At 38.5% G+C, this 17,422-nt stretch overlaps 1 protein-coding gene across 1 annotated transcript in view; it reads right to left on the bottom strand.

The window, feature by feature from the left end:
- Nucleotides 1-339: 339 nt before the first annotated feature.
- OPRM1 (opioid receptor mu 1) overlaps nt 340-17,422 on the bottom strand; it is a 57,697-nt gene continuing 40,614 nt past the window's right edge. The window contains exons 2-4 of the mRNA XM_059401315.1: nt 4,261-4,613; nt 3,018-3,538; nt 340-384 (exon numbers count right to left, since the gene is read on the bottom strand). Of these exons, the coding sequence (XP_059257298.1) occupies nt 340-384; nt 3,018-3,538; nt 4,261-4,613 (919 nt within the window). The remainder of the gene's footprint in view (nt 385-3,017; nt 3,539-4,260; nt 4,614-17,422) is intronic.

Genomic DNA, 17,422 nt, shown 5'->3' with positions numbered 1-17,422 from the left:
CCACACCTTGAACCTAGAACCTGGAGCTACCATGAGGACAGCAGGGCTAATATGTCACCCCCTAGGCTGAGCCTGGCTAAGACTGGAAGAACATTCTAGGCCAGCCTGACTCAAACTACTGATCTACGGAAATGCAAACTGCATAAATGGTTGCTCTAAGAGCTATGTTTTGGAATGATTTGTTAGGTAGCAAAGGTTGACCGAGTCACCCTTAGCTATGTAAAAATGATGCAAAGTTTATTTGGGGCACAGAATTTTCTCACACGGCTTATGAAATTACCTTGATAACTGCCAACTCTTCATTTTGCGCTGTAGGGACATGGTCTCAGTGTACAGTTGTCAGAATACAGACACCCTGGGAAGGTTTGATATTGGATCTCTGATCTGCAGAATATGAAGTTGACTAATGCACTTGAAACGTGACATATAGAGTATAATCTATTTCTTGGAGAAAATACAAATATGTAGGCGAGACATAAACATCTACAACAGTACCAAGTCCAAACAAGCAGTCAAAAAGTTCATGCAAATCCAATTAGCTTTGCTTTGCAACATAATGGGTCATGGTGTCAAAACAAAAACAGGAATGAACAAAAAACCCCAAAACCTGTCAGTTTCTGAATTTGTCTGACTAGCCAACTATGTCCTATAGACATGGCCATAAAGTGTCTGATTTTTCCTTCAAATAATTTCATTATTTTGATATATTATTGAAACTATCACCAAAGGCTTATGTATCGTTCCAGGAGTCCCTGTGTAACCACCGCGATTCTCATGATGACACATCAGTGGAGATGAGTGAGAGAACTTTGCTTTCTCTTAATTTTCAAGTATGTCAGAGCGTCTTTTCCTCTTTTCCTGGCAGCCACTGTTCTGTCCAGCCCTCTCAGCTGGGCATTTTGGGAAGGCAGCCAATTCCAGGGCTAATGTGTGTCTGCTGTTATCTGACACTGATCCTGCTTCATGGAGGCAACAATGAAGATAGCCCTAATTGGATGTATTTGTAAAGCAAACCTTTTAGTTACTTAGAACAGAGCTTCCTCAATTAGCTTCCTTTCCCTGCTCTCTGGTTGTGCAGGAACCACACTAAATGTGAAAATGCTGGATCTCCATGGGAGTCAAGAACAGGGTTGGGACAACGGAAGGATGATCATACTGAACTCAGAAGTGCTCCATCAGACAGGCCGGGAGCTGTGCCTCCAGGAGAGCTGGTGAGGGAAGGGCCTTGAAAGAATCCGGTGTGAGGAGAGGCCCCGCAATGGTCTAGGGTAAGGCTACTCCCAGCCACACCCCAGCATGTCTGCAAGAGAGGAAAGGTAGGGCAGGCCTCGACTGAGGAGAATCAATACCTCATAGTGGGCTCCGTCCCTGTGCTCCAGAGGAAGTATTTTGTTCCAAGGCAAAATGTGTTAACCTTGGTTTAGGATTGAGGGCTTCAAATTGCATTCTGTGATGTATTATCCTCAGGTCAGAGAAAATCTATTTGAATCCCTACCCTCTCTAAGTTACTCACAGGGTTTTGATAGCTGCTGAGAGGGAGAGCCGCTTAGTGGAAGAAGCAGGTTTAGAGTTCTTGATGTGGAAAAAATAGAAAAGAAGCAGAGTAGATTTCTTTCTGTCTCTGACTCAGTCTGAAATGGAGCTAGAAGTGGCACAAAGTAAATTAGTAATTTCCCTTTGGTTGGCAGTGAGTTGACCATCATTACCTTATACCGCCTAGAGGATCCAAGTTCTGGTGTTCCTTTTAACAATATTGAGTATCAGACGCGTGAGGATTAGCGTCGCCTATGGCAGACCATCTGGACCTCCTTAAGCTAGGCCTGTGGTCAGTAGGAAAGGGTGAGCCTGGGTGGGGTTGGGCTGGGGGCCTGTAGTGGGTGTTGGGGAGACAGAGTTGGACCTGGAGAAAAGTAAATGAAGAAGCAGCAGCTGCTCTGTACTGCAAGGCTCTTCTCCGTCTGCCTCCTCAATTAGACTTCCTAGTCATTTTTATAAAGGCATCTGTTCTCACAGTCCTGGCCTCTGACCAGGTTCTGACTCAAGGATTTACTTCACTGGAAGTTGAGTTTCAGTTCTGTGTTATAAAATTAAGGAGGCAGTGATTTTTGGATGGTGACACTATTATTTGAAACTTATTTACATTAATATTAAGAATTAAGTGGTATGTTTGGTTTACTTTGCACATCAGTGGCTTACCAAGGTCATATTAACTTAGAGACACATTTTTCTCTTTTCTGATTCTCGTGTGAGTCTAATACTGTATATAAATCTTGACTCCTCCCTGCGGGCTGCCTTCTGTACTCTGTGCAACGGAATGTATCTTCCAAAAAAATAGTCACTCCTCGCCATATTAACTCTGACTGGTAGAATGACTGTTAAAAAAGTAAGTTAGTTCCAAAAATTAAGTGATATGTTTGAAGTTTCCATTAGAGTTCAGGTGTAAAATTTGACAAACCGATGGCTGAACAGTAAGAGCTGGCATTTTTTTTTTTTTTTCCTGTCTTTTCTAGCTGTGACATTGATTTGCTGGGAACATCTGGCACCCATCACCACCGTGAGTGAAGTGATGACCCTTTCTGTTTAACTACAGAGCCAGAACAGGACTGACTTCTAAGAAGTGACAGGGATGTTGGAATGATATGCATGAAACATAGACATTGGGGAAAATGAGGAGAAGTCTAGAACAGCATCACTTCCACAACGTGCTAACATCATTGATTTTGCATAGAAGCAACAGCTGTGAAGATACTGATTTTTAGTAGCTTTATGGATTTCTAGTTGGTGTACCTCTCTATCTAAATAAATATACACAAATACATAGAGATGTTTAAATAATGTAAAGTATCTCTCTGTCACAGTGACCATAATTTGCTATCCTCTCTCAGTCCTCATAAGGGGGGAACCTCCATCCCTTAGTTACTGATTCGCTTCTAATGGTTTAAAAGTTTGATTGGAACAAAAATCTATAATTTTTATGTCATCCCCCATAGGTGTACCCAGTTCTAGAAGCTGCATACCTGATGGTTAGTCCTATCCACTGTATTGGCCGTGGAGGGGTGGTCTCTGGTGTTCTGACGGATTCGAGTGGAGTTCTGTTGCTCAATGGTAGAGGAAGTTGGGATACAGAACTCTCTGAAGCATCGTTTGAAGTTTTCATCCAGAAATGCGTAAAGGACTGGGTTTAGGCAGCTGTTTGTGTAACCTAGAGCAATGCAGAAGTGCCAGGAAACGGTCTGGAACGTAGTTTCTGGGATTGTAATCAAGGCTTTGATGATGACATAAATGTGAATGGGAGTCCAGCAGACAATGAACACAGCCACAACCACCAGCACCATCCTGGTGATTCTTCGCAGATTCCTGTCCTTTTCTTTGGAGCCAGAGAGCATACGGACACTCTTGAGGCGTAAGATCATCAGTCCGTAGCACACGGTAATGATGAGGACGGGCATGATGAAGGCAAAGATGAAAACACAGATTTTCAGCAGGTTTTCCCAATACCAGGTTGGGTGAGAGAATGTGAGTGTACAATCTATGGAACCTGGAAAACAATAATTATAAGGCAGAATGAGCAGCAACAACTAATTACAGCTTTGACCAGAGCTAACTTAAAACCATTAAGGAAAGCCAATAAGGGAAGGTTTAAAGAAATCGAGAGAGAGAAAGCTCTCTGTTGATTTTCAGGGAGTTATTTTTAGATCTTTGTTTTCTAAATATCTCATGTTTCATCTATTTTGATCACATTAAGCTTTCATTTAATCAACAATTATGGAACCTTTCACTTGAGCTAGATCCCCTATGGGGTCCATGTTGACATAAAAAATACAATCATTGTCCAAAGTCTATAGGAGGTTCCAGGTAATGGATAAATTCTTTCCACTTTTTGATCTTTTTGATAGGTGGTTCATGATTTTGATATGAGGACTAAAAAAATAAATTTGTCATGTTGACAGCCATTTGAAATTTTAAAACACCTTAATGTTCTTTTGGGTTTAAGTGTAATCAATCTTGTAAGAGCTATATTCTTATTTTCCCATCATTTTGATGAAGTCAATACAGAGAAATCAGGAAACAGTAGATTATATTTTCTTTAAGATGTTTAGTGTTTTAAAATTTAGGAGAGAACTCCTATTACAAAACATTCAAAGTCATTTTGCTAGAAAAAAATCACTGAAATTACAATTTGACTAAGAAGTTGGACCACTCATGACTTTACCAGCACATCAGTCTATAAACCCCTCACCCCTCAGGCCTGCAACTTACCATGCCTGTACTTTGTTGTTGCCATGAACATTACAGGCAAGCCAATGGCTGAAGAGAGGATCCAGTTGCAGACATTGACAATTTTGGCATTGCGGGGAGTGCGGAAATCCAGGGCCTTGACAGGATGGCAGACTGCAATGTAGCGATCAACACTCATGGTACAGAGGGTAAAGATGCTGGTGAACATATTATAGTAATCTATGGAGATCACAATCTTGCAGAGGATGGTTCCAAATGGCCATGTGCCCATTAGGTAATTGACGCTCTGGAAGGGCAGGGTACTGGTTGCTAAGGCATCCGCTAGGGCAAGGTTGAAAATGTAGATATTGGTGGCAGTCTTCATTTTGGTGTATCTAGGGGGTGAAGGAGGAGCAGTGGCAAAGTTAGAAAGAGACCAGAGTGAAATATAGATAAGCTTCCAATAATAAAAAATATTGCAATGGTTAGTGGAAAGTACTTGAGATGAGATATGGGAAAACTCGTTTCTGATACTAGATTGGCTATTCCTAATCAAATGTCTATGAGCTAAATAAAGTTTCTCTACCTATCAATTTTATAAACTGTAAAATGGCCATAGTAACAGCTAAAAAACTGATTTATTGAATTTTTTTTCATATGCCAGGCACTGTGATAGATGTAATAGACACAGGGAGTGCTCAGTCATATATCCAAGTCTACCGATATTCATGAAATGAATATAAAATGAATGATAATTCATTTTAACTCTAAATATATAAAAGAAAAATTTCAGATATATATAGCTAAAAGTATGGAAAAAGGTAATTATGCAAAAATGTGTATGTATATATATCAATGTAATAGTACAAGTGTGTTTATATGTGTGTATAAATATATATTGGTGTATGCACACACACACACACACACACACACACACACACCGAGACTATTATGGTGGCACAAAGAAGAAATGAAGGGGTAAGGTAAGGGCAGAAGGAGGGCATCCTGGAATTGTAAATGTGCAAGTTTAATCTTACATTAGTAAGAGTAGGTTATTCTAGATAGAACACCTAAATAAAGGCATAGAGTTGAAATGGCACGATGTGTGTGTTTAGGTAGTGCCAAAAAGTAAAATCCCACCAGAGAAGGACAATAACTCTGGCTGGGTAGGAATACAGAGGCCAGTTCATGGAGCGATTTGTATGCCATGGTAAGAAGGCTGAACTTTATCCAATCCATGATGGGGAAGCTAAGGCTGTTTGTTTTGTTTTTATGTCTTAATAGTTTTATTGAGGCATAACTGACATACAATAAATGGCCTATAATTAAAGTGTACGATTTGATAAGTTTTGACATATGTACACACTTGCGAAACAATCATCTTAATCAAGATCAGGAATTGGCAAACCGTAGCCTGCAGACTCGGTTGGGCTACTGCCTGTTTGGAAAGAAGACACTCACATTCATTTAATTATTTCTTATCTGTAGCTGTTCTGATGATGCAGTGGCAGAGTTGAGTAGTTGTGACAGAGACCATATGGCCCTCAATGCCTAAAATATTAACTATCTTGCCCTTTACAACAAAAAATCCCAACTCTTGATCAAGATAATGAACATATCCATCACCCTCAGAAGTTTCCCTGGGCAGCATCTTGATCTTTCCATTTTCCTTTCCTGCCTTGACCTCCACCCTTAGGCAATCACTGATCTTGATCTGTTTTCCGTCATTATAGGTTAGTTTTCATTTTCTAGAAGTTTATGCAAATAGAATCATTCTATATGTATTCTTGTTTGTCTAGCTTCTTTTGCTCTGCATAATATTTTGAGATTCATCCACATCTTGTTGCGTGTATCAATAATACATTCTTTTTATTACTAAGTATGGATATTATTATTATTACTGAGTATGGATATGGATATCATTGTGTGGCTATGCCAGACTTGTTTATCCATTTACTTATTGATGGGAATTGAGTTGCAGGTTGTTTTTGGATACTGAGTTAGCTGTTATGAACATTAATGAAGTCTTTGCATGGAAATATGTTTTTCTTTCCCCTGTGTAAGTATCTAGGAGTGTCATATGTCTTCAAAGCCACAGAAATTAGAACTTAGAAGGGATGAACAGGTATACTGACAATACTACTAAATCATATATGATGGTAGAAGAATATCTTGCTTATATATTGTTTAATTGTCAGATGTATTTGACATTCTGTATCTATTTACCTTAATGTTAGGAACTGTACTCAGTTGCGCTCTGGGAAATGACACCTTTTCCACCTTTAGTCTGTAGGCTTTGCAGCCTCCAAGATCAAGTATAGGCTTTGTAGTGGGCTCTGTAACTAGTTCAGTGCATCAAGATGTGAAGTGTTTGGGGCCATGATGAATGTCCAGGGCTGGTCTCGTTTCCACCAGAGCCCTCTGAGCATAGTATTTTTAGATAATTAAACCTGAGAGAATGTAGAGTTGTTGGAAGGGCCTGTGTGAAAGTGGATCCAATATGGAGGATGTGGATTTGAGAGAACAAGAGACGAGGATCTGCCTGACGCCAGGAACTTTTTGTTTACATGGGGCAATCCATTCTCTCTAAACTTTAGCCTGTGCTTTTCAGTCCCATGAAATTAAAAAGCTAACTCATTTAGCTCAAGATGGCTGCTGGTTGGAGGAGATAGTATTATGGACTCATTTTCTTAGGGCCTTAATTCAGTGTTGAGGGAAGTTGGTTTGGTTTCAGTAAGCACCAGGAAGCTGCAGTTATAATGAAGGATTTTATGAACCCTCTCAAGGTCAACAGGCTCAAATTGTTTATTCGAGCTTTAAAATTCTGATACACCAACTTGACTGTCAAACTTGCGGAAGTTGCATTAATGCCTGAAAGTCTGATCTGGGGCCTTTTGAATTGCTTTAGAAGTTTTATTCCTTTAAAAGATTTAAAAAGGGAAAAAGGTAGAGAAAGCCATTTAATTTGAGGAGGTAAACCAATCTGACGTTAGTGAGGACTCTAAATGTGGCAAACAGAAAAAGGGTAATTCAGACAAGATCCTCCAAAGTTCAACAACAAGCAAATAAAAACAAAATTCAAACTATGACTTTAAGGATTTTAGAATAACCGACCTGGATGCTGAAGAAGTTTAAAAAATTTTGATATTTATAAAAATAAATTTCCTTCACAAACAAGGGAAAAAAAAAAAAAAGAACCTTATTAGCTACACCACTGATAGACCTGCAGGATACAAAAGCAGGCTTGACTGTCTTAGTCACTTCCCATTTAGCTGACCTTAAACTTCACATCTTATCTTTAACAGTGTATTATGTTAAATAATCAGGTACTTTACTGTCAGTTTTATGACTCAGAATACCTCTAACCTTTTCTTCAGGCTCATCTTAACACTAGGTATTTATTGATGTATGTTTATTTCGGTTAAAAAAAATTCCCTCCCCCAGAATGATACGTTTATGAAACAAAATTAGGTTAGGGTCCTCTATCACAAGAGCGAAAGTGAATATCTACAAAAGCTGTTTCAATTGGCATTTTACAGGAACAAAGCCGTTTGAATTTTCTCAATTTATCCAAAGAGCTATTCTCTAAAGATAGCCAGTGTTCTTACCCCAATTACTCACACTTTGAGTCACAGCAACATATAAAAGAGGGTTTAGTAATTTCCTAAATATATGTAAGAGAATTATACAAGACCAAAGGTTTGAGAATTCCAACTGCCTCCAACATATCTCTGAAGGCTTGAATCTAACAGGCCAGTCTGATCAGAAAAGGGGTCGTGCCGTTTAGCAAACACGGGCTTTTCATTCTGTTTCATTCTGTTCCGATGCAGTGATATGAATTTTGCCTCAGAAAAATTACATGAACAGTCGGTCACACTGTAAGTTGTAGATGTATACAAACCAGTGTTAGCAACCATGACAAAGAGGTTTACCCAAGTGGACCTGAGAACATCTCGTTCTGGGGGAAGGAAATTTTTTTAACTGAAATAAACATACATCAGTAAAGCCTCTGGATATTAACACACGAGCCTGTTGTCGTCCTATGCACCTCTTCATTCTTCCTGTGCCATGAATGAGTTTGGTGACAAAGTTGGCAAAGTAAAATGGGAGGGATACATGGCATGTCCTTGGAGTGTCTCTCCTAAACTCACAAGGCCTTTCTGACTTTGCCAGTTTTACTGTGCCCTCTGAATTAGGGATTTTCCTCGAGGCAGAGGCTTAATCTATTTTTTTTCTTTCTATTATTTTCTTTTATTTCTATTATTTTCTTTCTATTATTCCCATTGAAATTTTCCTAGTACGTATTTTTTACAACCTGTTCCAAGTGATGGAGTAGCTAATTTTCTATAGAAATCCAAATATATTGCCATGTAATTATTATTTTTGAAAAATTATATTCTCCAGACACTCAGTGTTTGGCCCATTTTATGGAGCTCCCAGATGCCATGTTGGGGAGGCATTCTGAATCCCATTTCATTGGCAGCTCAAATATTCTCCCAAGTTTCATGTGCACTTTTTGTTTGTAAATACCCTTCCTTTCTTTGTGGTCATAAAAGAATTTCTGTTTATTTTCAGACCTGTTCTGGGTGTCATTTTCACAGTTATTACTACTTGACAATACATCATTGATTTTTACCAATGTATGTTAAATGAAGCCACACTGAATAAATTACTTGTGTAAACCCAATGTGCTTTGCAAACCTTTTGTTATGGTTTTGAGTTAATTTTTGAATTGTGATGGCCTTGTCTCAGGCCAGAAAAACAAAATAACCAAGAAAGCTTGAAAAGAAGAACATTCTAGAATCAAACTTGTCAGTTTCATACCGTGTCAAGCCCTTAACACTGCTCTGCTACCCTCTCTAGGAATGCACAACACAGCCAACTGGGATGTGCAGAAGACTTTCAGCTCTTTTTGGGCTAATTTTCTGCTCTTTCATGTTTTTACCAAATGGAGCCCCCCCGCCCACCTTTTTTTCCTGTTTGCTAATCCCTGTGAAGTAGAAAGGCATCTAATCCAGTAAGGATTCAATGAGTCCTTTCCAGCACTGTGCTTGGAAAGATACTTTTATTCTATCTGCCCTGACTTTTATGTGTATTGACCCTCACATAAAGAAATTCATATGTTTAATAGAGAAGATAAGGTATTAATTAGATGAGCAAAGTGGTCATATGACTACCTACTTTAATTTCTCACTTATTGTCCATTTTATTTTGATATTTCAGGCAAGTGTGTGTGTGTGTGTGTGTGTGTGTGTGTGTGTGTGTGAGAGAGAGAGAGAGAGAGAGAGAGCTTGAGATCTAAAATCTAAAATAACCAAAGCCAAGGCCAGTGATGATAACTCTCATTAACATAGAAAGTGAGTATATAATAATTTATTATTTTCTTTTATGTTCTCCATTAGTTTAGGGAAAGAAGGAACAGGAATTTGTCATTTTTCCTATAGAATGTTTTAAAATACTTCACTTACATTTATTTGAAGTGGTTTTATGTGGTCAATGATCAAATTTCTAATAAGCTTATACTAAAAAAAAAAAGAAAAAAAAGAGACAGTAGTAACCTCAGACCTCCAAGCCCTGTGGACAATAAAGTGACTGTTGCCTGGTAGTTTGGTTCAAAAAAGAAGACAGAGAGAGGTTTATAGGAAATTAAGCAAAGAGGCACTTCCTTTCAGAGGTTAATTGGTTCTTTCTGTCTCTGTTTCACCAGAATGTGATGACCATCAGGGACTTTTTGGTTGAGTGTTCCTTTCTCTTTATCCACACCAGCTTTATTTTTTATTCTCTCTTTTTATTCTTTCATTCTCCTCCATCTCCCACTAATGACAATTCATGAGAAAAATATCTTTCACCCAGAGCAAGGAAAAATCTGCTTTCTTGAAGTAGATTGAATGGAAGAACCCTTTAAATAGAAAATGTGAGATGAATAAGTGATTATATTTTTCATTCGTGGCTCAGAAAAATCAATGTATAATCCATGTTTCCTCTTAATAATTGTGTAGAATCCTAATGACATTACAATCAAATATACTTCTATTGTATCAATTTTACTGCTAATCTCATCATTTCCTTTTCTATTGCCTATTCTTTGCCAATTTTCCTCTTTATTTCTCTTATTTTCTTGTATGCATTTTTGTTAGATTCTTCAAGTTCTCCTTTTGGAAATGGAACTGAGGTGGAGGATGGAGTGAGAACATGGTCAGATGCCAATGCACCACGCGTCTGGTCAGAGGAAAAAGTGAGAGACTACCATTATGGCCAAGAGAATTTGTGTAACCATTTTTTTTTTTTTTTTTTGGATTATGCTTTTTGGAAGTGTTTATTTCCTGCTTTATTTCATTTCTGGAAATTTTACCTCAGGACATGAATAGCATTTATTTCATCAGAAGTTTATATGAAAAAAAATCATATTTTGCCTACTTCATGCCAAATTCTGTGATAAATAATATTATGTATCATAGAAAAATATTACTATGCTAAATCCTCTGATGTACTTGACCATTATAACTGGTTGAAATATTCTTGTCTATAACTTTAGATTTTTGTTTGCAGGAAAATATCATCTACTTAGACAAACTGACTTCCAAAACAGCATGAGAATATTTACCTTAGAGATAGAACTTTTTGATTAATAGATCAAAATGTTTTGCTTTTATTTTAAAGGACTGATTTTTAAACTTAGAAATATCTTAGATTTCAAATTTGGAAGTTCTCAGAGAAAAAGAGATATCTTCTATTAAAAATTTTGTATATAAAAAAGAATCAAGTGTATATTACCACTAACTTCAAATAATGGTTTATCCCTAGGTACTTGTTTAATAATGAAGGAACAACAACAACAACAACAAAAGAACACAACTTCAAAATATGATAAAGCAGTTCTACCAACAGCAATATTAGAAAATTGCTTTCTAAAGAAGATCAAGCATACACTACAGATTATAAATTTTTAGAAGGCATAATCTTCCTGTAAAATTATTACCTATTATACTTAATACAACAAATATAAGGTTTCATTTATACTTTTGGTGATGATGTACATATGATCATTCACTATAAATAAAATATGAAAGATAGCACAAATGGAAAAGTTAAATAAAAATAGAGAAAATTTATCCATTCAGCAAAGAACTCAGCACAAAATGGGCACCGGTAAATGCTTATTGAATGAAATTAAATATAGAAAGAAGAGGGCACCTGGGTGGCTCAGGTCTCTGCCCCTGCCTTAGGCTCAGGTCATGATCCCAGGGTCCTGGGATCAAGCCCCACATCAGGCTCTCTGCTCAGCAGGGAGCCTGCTTCCCTCTCTCTCTCTGCCTGCCTCTCTGTCTACTTGTGATCTCTCTCTGTCAAATAAATAAATAAAATCTTAAAAAAATTGACTTAATGTTAGAAAAAAGAATTTGTGTTATTTTATTTTATTGTAGTAAAATAAGCCAAATGTTTTTTAGGGAATCAGCAGTTTTTAAAGTAAAAGTAAAGAGGGAATATTCTTTTTTTCCCCCATAAGTTCATTGTCAAATTAAAAAGAACTTTGATCAAAAAGTCATGTTATGGGGCACCTGGGTGGCTCAGTGGGTTAAAGCCTCTGCCTTTGGCTCAGGTCATGATCCCAGGGTCTTGGGATCCAGCCCCGCATAAGGCTCTCTGCTCAGCAGGGAGCCTGCTTCCTCCTCTCTCTCTGCCTGCCTCTCTGCTTACTTGTGATCTCTGTCTGTCAAATAAAATAAAAAAAAAATCTTAAAAAAAAAAGTCATGTGATTATAAGAAGGTACTGTAAGGGGCTTTCTAAACCACATTGTCTGATCACCTCGTTTTATGGTAAAAGAGTCTGAAGCATGGAGACATGTACAAATATTTGAGATTCCCCCCCCCCCATTTATTTAGGCTTCACCTAAAAGTACCATGTGCCTTCTGTACTGTAATGTGGGCCATGTACATTTCTGGGAGTGCATTGCTAGTAACATTGCAAAGAACTTTGCCCCAACAGTGTTTGGGCATCTAGCTAAAACATGGTAGATATGCAAAGCTTTTTAATCTTCTCAAAAATGGCCATGCTGGGAACATCTTGGAAGTTTTGAAACATTTCTCATTATATTGAATGTGGTAACAGAATCATACTTTTTAAAGAGTAGAGTTCATATCTTTTGCTTTACTTTCTCATAATCCTTTATCAGTTCTATGCAGTTGATCCACAACCTCTCTCTCAGGTTCTGTGACTCCCTTTCCAGCTCTCTCTGGAGAATCCACACCTGCCATTGGCTTCTCAAGTGCAGTATTTCCCCAGATGTAGTCATTCTTTCTTACTCCTTAATCATCACCTCCACCACTATCACGCAATCAGCAAACACAAAATAATTAGTAACATCACTTAAGAAGATGTAACAAATGGTGAATTGAGGTAATTAGGAAGAAGGGTCAACAAGACTTAATTACTTTTTTTTTTTTAAAGATTTTATTTATTTATTTGACAGAGAGAGATCACAAGTAGGCACAGAGGAAGGCAGAGAGAGAGAGGAGGAAGCAGGCTCTCTGCTCAGCAGGGAGCCTGATGCGGGACTCGATCCCAGGACCCTGAGATCATGACCTGAACCGAAGGCAGTGGCTTAACCCACTGAGCCACCCAGGCACCCAAGACTTAATTACTTTTAAGAAGTAGGGAATAAAGGAGGAAGAGTATAAGATGAGTCCTAAATCCTACTATGGAAGAGTGGAAAGGGTAGTAGTACCGTTATCCAACAGGGAGGGAAGACAGGAAAAGCAGATTCAGTACCGAGAGTTTGATTTCGATCTTTTTATGTTGTGGGAGGGACAAAGGAAAAATTATTGTTTGAATTTCAGCTAGAGCCGTTTATTCGTAAGTCATCAGCCTCTGGTTGGTAATTCCAATCATGCAAGGGGATGAAATCACTTTGTGGTGAGATGCAAAATGTGAACAGTGTTAAGGCAGAGAAGGACGATGTTTCAGAAGAGGACAGAGAAGGAAGGAAGTCAAGGAAAAGGAGAGAGGCAGAGAAAGGGTAAAAACGTGTTACACAGACGCACTGGAGCGCGAGTGGGAAGGAAATGAGGTTTGGAATGTCAGAGCCGGAATGTGGGCACGTCTTTTCATCACCAGACACTTTTTTTTGTAAGTGGGGAGTTTGACTTTTATAAATATCCAATCAAAATAGATCTTTCCTCTCATGACTATATTTGATTATATAGTATAAAATGCAATTACTCAAGGATAATAAAACTATAACAATTGTTTGAAATAGAATTTATCAGAATTCTTGATTTTGAATTTGTAACAGTCCTATAGCCATTAGTGTATCTATATGTGAAATTGCATATTTCATGCTTCCTAACATATTGGATCACATCTTACTTATTTCTTCTTTTTCATGGAAAATGACAGTTCAAAGTTGTATCAAGTGATGAGGCATTCAAAAAACTATAGGGCCTAAAATTTACGAAAGTATTACAGAGTACGGCAGGGAGTTAACTAATAAAAATATTATTATTATGGATTTTGTGATGTTTGTGGTATTTATCAGCTTTTAAAAATTTGTAGTTTTGGGGCATGTCGGTGGCCCAGTTGGTTAAGTGTCTGCCTTCCGCTCAGGTCAGGATCCCAGGATCCCCGGATTGAGCCCCACCATGGGCTCCCTGCTCAGCAGGGAGCCTGCTTTTCCATCTCCCTCTGCTGTTCCCTCTGCCTGTAAACTCTCTCTCTCTGTTGCAGTGTCACAAATAAATAAAATCTTTTAAAAATTTGTATTTTTAATGATTTTTCAACCCAATTATTTTCTTTAATTTTAAAGTTCAATTCAATTAATTTAAATTTAATTTCTAAATTAATCTCTAATTTAATTTTTAAAAATCAATTTCTTGACGTTCCAAAACATATGAGCTTTGACTCTACCTCACATATTCTGAGCCCATCCATGCCTACTTCTCTGCTCCCACCCAGAGGAAACTTCCTGAGATTCAATCCCATGATCCTTCTGGTTTCTGCCCTGGGTTTTCCCCCACACAAGTTAACTAGAGTCCTCATTTACTGCATGTGGCAAGGGTGCCTCTGGATGGCACAATAGTTCTCAATTTCAGTAATCTCCTATATCCCATTTTCAGATCTCCACCATATAGTGCAAAACCATCTCAGTTCCTCTCTCTGCCTGTTCTGCCTTGCAACCATTTTACTCCACCATCACTATCCAATGGTACCATGCGATGCTCTAGGAACATCTCATTCCAGAATTCCAGCCAGGTATGAAATCAAATGTCTTATTGTTTTGAGTTCACAGATCTGTGATTTATATCCCCATAAAGAATTGGCCCCTGGAGTAAGTAGCCATGTGGGCAAGTGATAAAGGCAGGGGCCCAAATAAAGAATTGACCTATTTGTTCTCTTTTTCCTGTCTTTCAAAGCCGAGAAAATTCTCTCTCCTCTCTGTGTTGCAGGAAAATCACAATTTTTGCTAGCTTTTCTAGCAAACTTATGGTTTATTGTATAAACTCTACTCTTCCAGTCCTTTAGGCTGAGATTTCCATAATCAAGCCCAAATATTTTCCTTTTTTGCATTTTAAAGCTAAGGGTTTCAAAACTCCATCATGGAACTTACAGCCAAGAACTTAATTTTTTCCATCCTCCCTGGGTTCTTTAATAGTTTCTTCTTTTTTGGAAAAATAAAGATTAGCCCCATAGTTTGATTTTAAATATAAAAGAGCTACAGGATTAAAAAGAAATTAATGATAGGGAAAACATGCATTAGGTAGTATTTTAGTTTATTCTTTTGCCAAGTTCCTATTAGATATCTGGTGAAAAAACAAGGGACTCCTGGGTGGCTCAGTTGTTAAGCAGCTGTCTTTGGCTCACGTCGTGATCCCAGCGTCCTGGGATCGAGTCCCACATCTGGCTCCTTTCTCGGCGGGGAGCCTGCTTCTCCCTCTCCCTCTGCCTGCCATTCTGTCTGCCTGTGCTCGCTCTCTCTCTCTGACAAATAAATAAAATCTTAAAAAAAAAGATATCTGGTGAAAAAATGAAATAGGTCATTGGAGTATACAGTCTAGAAGAGGACACACTGGCAAAGTGGATATGGGAGGGGTTAACATTTGTATAGTATATAAGCCTGGGGCCTTGGAAGACCAGTTGAGAATAAAGTCTGTACAGGGAGAGAAAATGGCTCAGGTTAAAGCCCTGATAAGGGAGAAGGAGAGGAGAAGTGCATTGGGGAAATCGGACAGGGAGATGCACCATGAGAGAATATGGAGTCTAAGAAAGAAACTGAGGGTTTTGGAGGGGAGAGGGGCTCGGGAGTTGGGTGAGTCTGGTGGTGGGTATTAAGGAGGGCACGTATTGCATGGAACACAGGGTGTGGTGCATAAACAATGAATCTTGGAACACTGGGGGAAAAAAAGAAAAAAAAGCCCTGATAACGATGGAGAAGTAAGGAATAGCCAGGATTTAAAGAAGAAACCTAGAGCTGGGGTTAAAGAAACCAAGAAAGGGAAAAGTGTCATGAAGTCTATAGTGGTCAACTTCACCGAATGCTGCAGAGGTTAAGTGGAAGGAGGAAAGAGATACATTTGTTTGCCTTAGGAAAATACAGCTTTTTAATGGTCTTGACAAGTGCTGTGGAGTGGTCAGGGTGGAAGATATGTAGATAAGAGTTAAACAGCAAATGGGCCCCCAGCAGGAGGAAGATGTAAAATGTTCTGCATACTTTTGCTATGCAGAACAGAGGGAGTGTGCAATCAGGAAAGGATTTTTTAAAAACTTGATCTGATATACGAGAGAATGCGTGTGTGCTATGGAATCATGTAGCAATGAAAATTTGATGAATCGGGGGAAATGGAGGATACTCGTGGGAGCAATGTCCTTGAGAATCTGAAAGGAGGTAGGATTCACAGTGCACGTGAACGTCTGGTCCCTTCTTGATTACTACGAGCAGCAAGACTAAAAGTAGGGAGACAGATACAGACAAGGTCTGCAGACTCGTTAAAGACGTTTGTTTGCAAGCTATATTTGTCCAGCGAAATTCTTCTCTTGACCTCATTTTCCATGTTGTGGTTTCCATTTCTGTTTTTTGTCTCACCAAGTTTTAGGAAAAAAAAAAAATCCATATGCACTGTTTTCCGTTCTACTGGGTAGGGACACAATAAATATTTATTAAATGAATGAATGAAGAAAACATCTGAGGCGTCAATGAACAAGGTGGTGGAGCAAGAAAGATGGGAGATCTGGCAGAGAGGAGAGCAGGAAAGTAAATCCATCAGAGAAACATTTGCTTGGCAGTGGTGGGCACTCACTTGAGATTTGTAGTTTGCAAAACAAGTGGTTAGAAGGAGGGATGGAAACCCTCAGTTTTGAGGGAATACCATCTCAGGGTCTGACTTAGGAGCTATTAGTATGAAAAGAGTAGGGATCCTTAAAGGGGACATTTGGAATTGTTGATGGATAGTGGTAGGGCGTGACTATGCAAGATGAAGATCAAGTCAAGGTAGAATAAAATATCACCAGGAAGCTCCATTCAACCCCATCCTTCATGATGCCTCTTGCTCTTCCCAAGTCGTGATCTAGACACTTCCCGTAATGACTACTGTGGAGATGCTGGATGCTGCTTCTAGTACGACCAGGCACTCTTCTGGTCCTGGCTCATTCTGCTGTTTTTCCTGCTTCCTTCTCTTTCTCTTTCTCTTCCCCCTCCTTTCTTCTTCTGCTTTTCCTCCTCCAGTATATCTGGTTTGCATGCAGTTGTGCACTAGTTCTATCTTCTGTAGCATGCCATTCTTTCAAAACAGGTATTGTGTCAAACTTGTTTTTTTTCTCCTCAGTCTTTAAATTCATTCCAATTCCTTTATGGTAACACAAGTTATACACAAGTTCTGGATGAAACTAAAGACCTTTGAAGTACCAACTCCAATATCAAACAGTTGTCTTTTCCCAAGCACATATACACACATTCAATACTCTGGTTTCTCTTCAGATCGCATAAATCTTTCGCGTTTTACATATACACACACTCTTATCGCTCTGGTCTATTACACAGCTTTTACAATAATTATATGCATAAACATGTACCTTTAGAAAATGTGCAATGCCGCATTATTTTCTTAAGAAGTACCATGCTGTCTGCAGCATTTTTGAGTTTCTTTAGTTTTTTAGTCAGCAATATGATTTTGAAAGCTTTCCATTTTAACACCTGAAACCTACTTCATTCTT

The sequence above is a fragment of the Mustela nigripes genome, chromosome 5 (genome assembly GCF_022355385.1).
Source record: "Mustela nigripes isolate SB6536 chromosome 5, MUSNIG.SB6536, whole genome shotgun sequence".
Classification (NCBI taxonomy): Eukaryota; Metazoa; Chordata; class Mammalia; order Carnivora; family Mustelidae; genus Mustela; species Mustela nigripes.
This window is presented reverse-complemented; position numbering and strand designations above follow the sequence as displayed.